Genomic DNA, 11,392 nt, shown 5'->3' with positions numbered 1-11,392 from the left:
CTACTCTCCAAAGTTCAATATTAGGCTCAATATCACAGAGAACTACAGGTGTCATTCAGTGTTGCATATTCGGTTGACAAGTAATGAATAAAATCCTTTCTTGACGTACAAATACTACAGTTTACATTCCACATTATGTATATTCTTCTGAATTCTTGATCACAACAAGAGGCGCATTACTGTCTACTGACTTTTTTCTAGCGAATTTATAGCATCGATTCGACGGAGGAATGATTTGAGCGGTAGTGTTTAAAAAAATGTGTGTAGAAGAATCCTAAGCGAACCGTTTACTATCTTGATGATCTGTGCAATGAAATATTTGGCGCTATTTTCATAATTGCAGAAAAGATGTGGATTGGACAAACTTCTTTAACGATCTGGATAATGTAACGATGGGGATGTCACTCAGTAAACCATTGTACCAGGGATGAACGTCGTTAAAGCAAATAACAAATAACAAATTTCAACGGATGTCCTTGAAGTCTCCATAAGGAATCTACATTTATGTACATTTCATCTATGCAACTTCTACTTTTGTACTCCAAACCAACACAAATTCAATAATCAGTGAATGTGTAAAAAGAATGGTACATACAAGATTCTGACACGATGTGATACGAAAAACTTTCATTGTAATTGCATAAATAGTTTTCCCATCTTTTCTTTAATGACGCCCCGAATAATGCAGTTTTCTACAGTTCTTCGACGTTTTCATAACCTAAAGAGGGTATAATATGTTTGCCACAATGTTTGTAACAAATATAAAAATATCGCCAGAGACCCTTTAAAGTATATACATACATGACAAATGAAAATGATCAGCAAGACGAGTTGAGTCATAGCTTTGTCAAACTGTCTGTAAATACTAATCCAACAGTTGTAGAGATATTCTTCTGAAATTTGAAACACGTCCTTTTCCCCTCAAGAATTAGCTTATTTGTCGGAACCGCCGACATTAGATCACCATAGCACGGGTTGGTGTCTAAGGTCGTGGTACAATCTCAAAAGCAATTGTTCAGATCGGATCGCTGTAGCATATAGCTACAATACAAACTGAATAATCGAAATTAAGATCTTGTTAGGAATCTTTTGTATTTGTGAAGGATATTGTAGATTCAGTGTATCCGATGTTATTGTTTTTTCATCATTTCCTCACTTATAAAAATTGAAGAGGTACTGTCGAAGTGGCAACCAATAACTAAATTTTAGAAACACTAAAGCTAAACGACTGCGATCTTTAACTGTATAAATTGTACATTATCAACTACTGCGTAGTAATATATCAACATTGAGCTTTGGGAGTCATAAAGTTTGCTATCTTAGGGTTAGTCCAAGAAACCAACAAAGACTTATCTATTGATAGATAAGCTATTTAGCTGCTGGTATATAATATTGATATTTCATAGTCACACCAGCCGCTCCTCCTACTTGTCGAGTGCCTCCATGTGAAGCAAAGTACACTCTAAGAATTTTCCTTATTATTTTCATTCATAAAGAGGAACAGTCACTGGCCATAATTGTCCGTAGGATAAAGTCTTCTCGAAACAAAATCTATTGCTTGACACTTGGGCACCACTAAGAGATTCTATTGGAGACACTACGCTTTGGACCTCCATAATAGAGAAATACGAGTATAAGTTCCCTGGTCAATGGTTCATTGAAAATGCCACTGGAAATGACATCCAGATCACTTCGAAGTATAAAAACCAATTTAAGTATGGAAAGTTTGAAGACATACAAGTATAAAACCACCAGCAAGATCTGGAAGTCTGTGTTTGTAGAAATCAGCGCAGGAAACCACAGAAAGAATTTTATATTGATGAAGTACTCAGTACTGCTGTGTGTGTTTGTTCCGATAACAAAAATTACCTATAATTTTTTTTATAATTATTTATTACTGTAAGAGGGTAATTTGTAGATTTATTACGTGCCGTTATCAAAATAGCAAAAGGCTAGAGGTGTAGAATGAAACACTTAAATACATTGCTGTTCGTAGCTTAGAATTTCAAAAATATTTAATAAAGCTCTTTTACACTTATTGCCCTAGAATTTCTTTTAATAACGCCAATTTCTCGAGCTTCAGCATTTTAGTCACAAAGCTAACTGTGTCTTCTAAGATGGTATATTTTCGATGGTCAGTTCTTCTACACCCAATAGACCGCTTGTGTACAAGTCATCCAAAGGTAAGTCCTTTACTACACTTATGAAATCGTCAACGGCGCAGGCGTACGAGTAGCCATTCATGAGGTTTTCCTTGTCCCAGCTAACCCACTTAATACGATTACCCACGTCTTTGCAGATCACATAGTCTTTCTTGATCTCCTCCAATGTTACATGCGGGTTGTTGACACCTATTAAAACAATGCCATTGCGGGACTTACGATCGATGACAACGCGGAAATATATTTTTGGCACTGGGATCAGACCGTTATTGTTCTCGTCAAAGTCCAGGTATAACTCGCGTTGTACGCCATTAACATCTGGGAGCGTGGAGACACCCCAAATGCCGGTATAACAGTCCAAATCTAATGCTTGATCGCTTGCATAGCGACGCACACTGTCCTCCACACGTTCCCAATTGCGGCCGTTGAACATCTGCCACTGCGGCGCCGCATTCACGAAGAAGAATGTCGCTTTTTGGGGTGCGCCAAAAATAAAGTCCACCTTGGCGGCCATGTGACCGCGCGCCAAGTACACATCGATGGTGTCATTGAAGAAAGGCGATGCATCCATGCCGAGGATTTTACTGATGGTATTATTTTGTTCTACCTTCGTGTAGAGATTATTCACATTTTTGCCAGCATAAAAGTCACCGGTTATGAAGCTGGGACGTGTGACGCCATGCTGATAGCCGGCACTAGAGGGATTAAGCTTGTGATGAACGTAACGGGTTACCTCGTTCACTTCATCGTGGCAAACATCCATGATTTGTAAAAAACCCGAGGTGAGCACGAAGCCAACTTCCACAAGATCTGTGCCGCCATTGCAGGGGCGTCCAGTGCGACGTGCCGTATATGCTGGCCAACTGGTGCAGCTAAAATCGGAGAATGGATGAATCACACCATCGACAAGGAAGTACTGCTTTTGCAGACACTGTGCTGTGACTTTAGTAAGATTGCTAAACGGCGCTATGAAAGACTTGTCGCAGTACATGTCGATGTAGGCGCCGTTAGATAATTCGACCACACCTGCAGGATTCGGCACTAGCCATTCCAGTTGGTTTTGTGGTGTGAAGATCGGAGCTGGATCATTGAGATCACCATTCACATCGAATGCACAGTCACCGCGCACCACGACACCTCCACCAATCTCTGGTGGTGGCGTTGTGCTGCTGAATGGGCCGTCCGTGGTGACGTCGGTAGTTTCATCTGTTACGTCGGTAGTTCCATCAGTTACGTTTATGTATGGAGGTGTGGGGTATGTATTAGCCGTGGATAACGTTGGATATGGTGTGCGGGGTCCATCATTCTCAGTATTGGCAAGTAAGCTTTTCACTACGGTCTCTTTTGAGTGCAGTATGCCTGCCTCCACAACAGCTAATAAGCAAGCTAGCACTAGCACAAGCTTCACTGCTTTTCCGCCCGAATACATTTCGACCGTTCGCGTTAAACTGTTAAAGCCTTGAGAGCTATTTGGTATTTAAATAATTGTAGACCATCGAAGTTTGGCACGGAAATCTAATCAAGTTTAGACGAATGTGCCTTCGTAATCGTTGATAACCCATAATCCACCGCAACTGATAAGTTAAGGCGTTTCTGGTATATTTTTTGAATTTTAGGTTACAAATTATTCGTTACTTCACTGAGATTTTATTACCATCGATTAGTGGCATACGATTTATTTGCACTTCATAATATAGTAATTAAGTTACTGGAAGTTTGTGTTTTGACTGGCAGCGCATTAAATAATTAAAAATATATTTTATTGCCTTTCTACATAGAGTCTTACTAAGAGAATTGTGAAAGCTTTAAATATTTTAGGGTTACTATGCCCGAATTCAGATTGGGAACTCCGCTTCCGGGGTTACCGTACTTTTTATGACACGAAAAGAAGTTCTTATATGGATGCTTTTGGTGTACTGGGTAAAAGCAAGTTTAATGTATTGTATTATATTCTTTCGATTGTTGTAATGAAATGAAGATGAACAGTTGTTTAGTGGCCGAAAATGAGTCTGACGTTGAACTACCCTAAACCTCCTATACTACGAATAATGATACATAACGGACTGGAGCAATGGTCATCCGACAAACACTGTTAACACTTGGACAACAGTGGCGCTCTTATCTGTGTTTGTAGTCGAATACTTTCTGATATCTTTATGTGTTTCATCTATCGATAGCCTCTGGTTATTCTTAAAATAATTTTTATGTTTTCTCGTTATTTTATTTGCTACGAATGATTTATTGAGCGGCCGGCAGTCCAGTTTTTGGCTGTGCACGTGCTCAGATCTCATTAAATTACAGATAAAAAGAAACGGCACCTGAGTCATGTACGGTAGTAAAAACACATAAAGGTATAAAATAACACGTGTTTAGAAAATATCAACCTTGATAAAAAAGAATTCAATAGAAGGGTAGCAAAAAGTGAGGCTATTTTCAACTTCGTAACTGTGATTTGTGAATAAGCAAGAGATTATGATATTTAGGCGTATAATGGAAGTGAGTGGATTGATTACCTGATAAATTACATCATTTATAAGCACAACTGTATATGTATGTGTTTGGTTGTATATATAAGCGACTATGTTTCACATGCTGTTGTTGGCTTAGCTTGATTACGCAAATTTAAAGACAGCAAATAAGGAAAGGCTAAGTACGGCTGCAACCGAACATTTTATACCCCTGTGACTTGCAAGAATCAAAGCCAGGGACTCGAAAAAGCTATATTTTGCATTAAAAAATACTGTTTTAATTATTTGAAAATTTTGTGTAAATATATTTCATACATATTTTAAGAAATTCCAGTAAAGTTCTTTGAAACAAAAATTTTAATATTTTTCGAGCTAGATGCGATCACCGACGGCGCTAAACAAAAAAGGCCTTCATTTCTGCAGTAATTCCGCCTTTCTTCGTGAATGAAACATAAAGTAAAATTATCTACTAGAAGCTACTGTCCGTATAATGAACTAATCGCAAAAGCTTCGGAAATTTAATTGAGAAATTTGGAATTTTAATCAATCTTTTGGCGTATAAAGATAAACTGATGGGTTTGAGTGAACTAAGCGGCTACACTTTAGCATTCTAAAACAATTTTAGCTATTAATATAAAATTTTAGTAGTATGTATGTTGTTTTTAAAAGTATAGCCTAACGATATATGAAAAATTCAATTTTTTTAAATTTCACATTAGGTGTGCTTCTAAATAACTCATACACTGACCGACATATACGGCAAAAGGTTTGTTAGGAAAACCCAAGTTTTTCTATTTTTACCAATACCACAACTATTAACAAGCCGCATAATAAAAAAATCAATGATTTATAGTAAAGTCAGCCGGAAGTTCGAAAATTCTGATATAAGTTATATGGGGGCTAGGTCAAGTATCCGCTCAAATTTATCTATTTTTGACACAAAGATACACTATTAAGAGCAAAATCTGCTCTCTCATTTTTTTTGAGATAACTCACATATTGGCCGATATATGCGGTACAAAGTCATCGGAAGTTCGAAAATCTTTATATTACGTTTATGAGGGCTAAGAGTTTGACATGCAAACAAACTATTGATAGGCAAGTATTATCCCTGAATATCAATTATATATCTCACACATTGACCGATATTTTCGGTAAAAGGTCAACTATAGGTATAGAGTCCAAATATTCGGTACCCAGGGCCTTTAACAGTTTTTGTTGGAATTGGACGATTTTTCGATATAAGGATATTCGTGCAAGGATTTATCCTGCCATATTAATTGCTTCTTGATTTGTACACTCCAGTGGTAAGAATCAGATGGAATTTACAATTGTGTTATATGGAAAGTATGTGTGGTTGTTGTCGGACTTCATCAGTTTTCACACTGTAACATAAAGATGTCAGGGCACTTCCATGTACCAAATTTGGTCGAAAATTGTAGAGTGAATTCTTAGATATGTGATTTTCTAAAAGTGAGCGTTGACGCGCTTGTCGTCCGATTTTGACCCCGTCTCCACTAAAGGCCCGTCATACCATCTCGCTTTTAGTAGTTTTTAACCGTCATATTGGGGTAAGTGCGGAATCGCATAGTTTCAATTAAACAGACGGACGGACATAGCTAAACCGAATCAGCTCGTCATGCTGATATACTTGTACATTTTAGAGCCTTCGACGTTTGTGTAACAAACTTCGTGGTAAACTTAATATACTTTGTTCACGGTGTTAATAGTACCTTTTAGTATAGTGTGCTAGCCAACATATTGCGGTCTTACAATTTTTTCTCCTTCCATTTTTCCTTTTTCACAAATTTTTTGCATTTATTGCGCCGTTGCTGCCACTTGTGGCGTGCAGAGTCTTCATGTTGTTTGAGCTTTCATGTTGTTTATTTTTTGTACACAAGCAGACGTCGCTTTTCTAGTTTTTGCAGTGGCTTATGTTGTGTATTGTTAACTTACAAATGTCTTTCGAAAGACAGCTTGATAAACTGCCACCAGACGAAACCCCATTCGCTGTCCGCTTTATATTAGCACAAAAAATGCCAAGCTTCTCTTCTTCTTGTTGGATTAGTACTTACAAACAAAGCAACGACCCCATCCGCCAACCTTCATACCTCCACCGACAGTTTAAATCCGTTGGACTGCACTTGCTTCCGCTTCGTTTTTCTCCGCTGATATATTGGTCAGCTAAAGAGTAGCATATTTTTTGGCGGACACAATCGAATTTTTTTCTGGAGACTTTCTAGCTAATTCTTGAATAAATATACATATGTTCGTGACACTTTAGAATTTTATGTATGTGTATATATATATATTAAGCCAATTTGTGGCGAATTTGCTTTGAACTAGGGAAAATTAAGCCTTTAATCTCACAATTTACCAAGACGTTTTGAAAGTGAAACTCTGTTTTTCGAGGAATCCACATGAGTCAGACAGACCGACATATAGTTACTATATTGGGTGATAAGAAACTAACTTACCACTGTCGTAATAGAGCTTTCGTATGGGATGACGGTTACTGTCTGCTGGATCGGACTGGAGACGTGATTCGATTTTTGTTCGTGGAAATGATCTGGCGTTTCTTCAATGGCGATCGTCAAAATACCTTTAACAAGTTTAAAGGTGATTGCATGCCGGTTTTTGATAAGCCACGTCCAAGTTTTTCACGGCTACCAAGAAAGATAACATGACAAAACGAACCACGTCGGCAGTTTCCGTAACAGATCGCCGATTGTAGATATGCAAGATATGAGATAGCGACAGTACGCTTCTCAAAAGGCTCTTGACTGTATTATCAAATATAAAAAGCGACAATTTAATTTTTTAGATGTTAGGTTAAGTTAGACAAATATGATGATTGCTCGTGAGACCACAACAAATTCCAGTTGGACTGCTAGAAACGGTGGCCGTTGTGATGCCCAAAACTCCTAAGTATGGATCAAAAAGACCGTCGGATATCGACAAAACGCCTAGAGCTTGCAAAAATTTATTGAGGTGGCTAATAAAAATTCCAATCAATTCACAGGGTTCGTAAAAAGGATGGCAACCGGTATGCTTTCATTATGTCCTGTAAAACCTGGAGAGTGGAGATGTTTTCTAGATGTTTTCACTTCATCTTCCATCTTGTTTTGACAAGTTGCGTTTTCCAAAGTCTTTCGCCTCACCGCCTGAGTGACATTGGGACATCGTCCAGTTAGGACTCCCATCATTGCAACTATGCGAGCCTTGTTAAGAGCTTGCAGTCCAATGGACCTTTTAGGGTGGACTCAGAGCCAGAAGGCCTTTGAAGCCAATGCTTACTGAGCTCGCGTGAAGCCCATAGTTCCAGCTCTGCTACTTGAGTGAATGTACACTTCCCTATAAGAAGCTACACTTCGACGAAGTACATCTGCTGCTACCTTGATGGCTGCCACCTCTGCTTGTAAGATACTACAGAGGTCCGGCAAGAGTTGATTGAGAGCTCCGGGCAGAAGACAACCCCTTCAACATTCTCTCTGAGGTTCGATCCATTCGTGAAAAAGTTGACTGTTCGAATCCGCTCCACTGGCATATCTCGCGAAGGTATGTGCGTGGAGAAGATGCCATTATGCGTGGATACAAGTTATCAGGCATGCAGTCGAAATTAAAGAGGATTTCGTAATGTCCTTAATATCTCCATAAGCGCCATCGTTGGAGTTGTAAGTAGTACACTACTGATGCCAATCAGAGCCACTCGTAGATTCTCTTCAGCGAGTGTGGGTTTACTGAGCATCCTATGCCACACAAATCCCTATATAAAAATATTGGCTTAACTACTGTTAAGCTTTTGGTGGTAGACCTATCCCCTTTCCAATAAAAAGCTTACAACAATATAAGACAACCGAAGTCTACCTTATTCTCTCCTCAACATTGGTCTTCCATGATAGCTTCCTATCGAGAACGAGGCTCAAGTAATTCAAGGACAGGGTGAATGGAACGGAATTAAATTAATTCAGTTTTACTTCGATTGACAGCTAAGTCTCTTCTTGCCGCCCAGCTAAATACCACATTGAGGTAACCTTGTGTTAATTAGTAAACGGTATCCAGGATTTTTTCTTTAACCATGAGAGCTATGCAGATGAGCATAGGCTATCACCCGACAGCCTCGCCCTTTAGTACTTTCAATTACCACTGAGATTTGCCTAGTGCCTCTGTTGATCTTTTCATTGCTCTTATGACCAATTCCGATCGCACATTGTTAAATGCTCCCTCAAGTACCGACACTATATTTTTGTTGAAAGAGAACTAAAAATATAATACTATATATCGAGTTAATAGCTACTAACTGTATATTACTACATATTCGTATGACTGGAACGATTTTGTTTACGTCGAGTTTGATAATTGTCGCCAAAGATGTCCAACCAAACTTTTTTCATCGTTCAACCAAATTAGTATCGCTTCTGCGTTTATATACAGTATTGAGATAATATACACATTGTCTTCGAAATGAATGTCATTACGGGTGTTAGTATTCAGTGGATTTTTGGGGTATTTTAATATATCCTTATATATTTATTTGCGACCAACTTATGCAAACAAATTTCGATAGTTCTAAGGTAAAAGACTCTATTATAACCACATTAGAGGCCACCCATCATCATTTCCTGTATCTCTCAGGAGCTTATGGCTTCACTGCCCGCACTGCTTCAGCCCAACTAAGTAGTCTGCAGTTTCACTGTATTTTATATGTTAACGGACATATTGACTTTGTTTCAGATTAAACACGGTAGAAGAACTTGCGAATTGAAGTTAATACAAAACATCCAGTGGTATTGTGTGTATAAAGAAACTCAGTCAGTCCACTCACTTAACATATCGATCCTTAGTCACGCAAATGTTAAAATAACTTTCAATACATAGTTAACAGTGCAACGAATATTCGTACAAGGGAGAATTCACACTCAACCTGCTCTTTTTTAAGCCTTACTCTTAACCAATCTAACCTAAATTCAGAAATTAGATCCACAAAATATTAAACGGTGTCCGTATCGGAAGTGTGTTACGTTCCTAGAATCTTAAAACCGCTCGCAGTTAAGACAAAAACTGACGTAGTAATTGATTGAATGAGCTCTAGAGCTTTGTTGGGATTAGCTGATTTCATCGCGCTGGAATTGCTTTGGTAATTACAATTAAAAATCTTACGAATCATTCATTGGAGCGCGGTAAGGAATATACCATAAATGAAGGGAAACGCTCGGCCATCATCTGCTGTTATATGCTATCCCAGTTGCTTAATATCGGATCAAAAATATGGGTAAGAAAACAAAGTGAACAATTTGCACCGAACGTGATCTGTGGTTCAGCAGCAATTCCTCTTAGAATCACTCATGCATTGGAACCCAATTAAATTGCTCTATAATTAGATATTTTAATTGCTTAATTATAAATGCATTCAAAACGTATTTGCCAAGCAATTCAATTTCGCTCGTTATTAATAAAAAATAATTAACTGGCAAGTCTTCAAAATTTCAAATTCCCAATCACCACATTTACCGGAAAAGCATTCGCCCGTACCGTTAGAGTGTAAGTTCGCGCGTTTGTGTGGCTTTTGAGCGCTAATTGAATCATCTACTCGTTGTGCGGCCTTGCCACAGACGCAGAAGCAATGATTGATGATAATGTGCTAATTACAAACATAATATATTCTCCCAGGATGGGGTGCCACGAAACACAACAATAACAATGAGAAAGCACAATAAATATAATCAAAAGCGGCAAGAAGCGGAATATGAAGTATTCCATGAAATTCTTGCAACAGTGCTGCTTTGTTGAGGAGTACAATGTACCATTCATGCAATCAAGTCATCAGCACTTGGAAATTTATTCATTTACTGAGAGTGCCCGAGAAAATCGGTTTCTGCCAGCAGCAAAGACCGAAATTAAATTATCGCAACTAATAAGCGGCGAGTAATTTAAAATGCTTCCCTGTTTTGCATACCAAATACCAACACACAAACACACGCCCACGTCAAAACTACACCCTGTGGCAAATCTAGAATGCGCCAAAGCTAATTACGCACGCCCACAATGCATAAATATATTAACGGTTCTTTCTTGGTTTTCGGTAAAATTTAATTCTGTTTTTGTCTGCTGCTTCATGGAGAAATCTCGCTTCGAGTTACAGCAAAAGTTGTCTGTCTGCCACAGACTATTTCACTACTTGACTACTCGACTGTGACAGCCGTTCCTTCATATTCGATTGCGCCGTCTGAAAATGAAATTGTTTTGCTTTCTTCTTTCGCTCCGCTTGAGTGGATGTGTGGAATGCGTTAGAAATTTTGGCGCGTAAATTAAAATTGTGGAAAATAGCGAAGAAAATTTTATGGCATCTAATCCCCGATGTGTGCTTAGTTTTAGCGCTATTTTAACTGCAAATTATTACACCAACACTTAAGTGAATTCATTTAAGCAGCCGAATAGCGAACAACACGTATATTGTAGAAATCCAGTAGGAAATGTATGACGGCGTGTAGCTTTCGTAGACTTCGAGACAGACGTTGTTGGTGTTAATGCCAGTTTCAAGATGGACAAAATTATCTACGAAGTCGCGAGTGCGACGACTGTTTGCTTGATGAGAGGAGATAGGATCTTACCCTCGTTCATTACCAGATCCATTTACTTCGCTTCTTTGTCCAACCGCTATAATACAAAACTAACGGCCCGGTTGTTATGCCTAATGATATTGAAGTCAACACCGTAAATTTTAATCCTTAATACGTTTGGCTGCCCAGAGGATACTTGGTC

The 11,392-nt window shown here is 38.5% G+C and overlaps 1 protein-coding gene across 1 annotated transcript; it reads right to left on the bottom strand.

The window, feature by feature from the left end:
* Positions 1-1,979: 1,979 nt before the first annotated feature.
* LOC120779055 lies at positions 1,980-3,607 on the bottom strand. The gene has a single exon (XM_040111190.1). It carries the CDS (start codon positions 3,589-3,591, stop codon positions 2,113-2,115), a length of 1,479 nt encoding a protein of 492 aa, XP_039967124.1. The 5' UTR covers positions 3,592-3,607; the 3' UTR covers positions 1,980-2,112.
* Between the last annotated feature and the right edge of the window lie 7,785 nt (positions 3,608-11,392).

The sequence above is a fragment of the Bactrocera tryoni genome, chromosome 5 (assembly GCF_016617805.1).
Source record: "Bactrocera tryoni isolate S06 chromosome 5, CSIRO_BtryS06_freeze2, whole genome shotgun sequence".
NCBI classification, from domain to species: domain Eukaryota; kingdom Metazoa; phylum Arthropoda; class Insecta; order Diptera; family Tephritidae; genus Bactrocera; species Bactrocera tryoni.
Note: the sequence above shows the minus strand (reverse complement) of the source record. Positions and strands in the feature narration are given on the sequence as shown.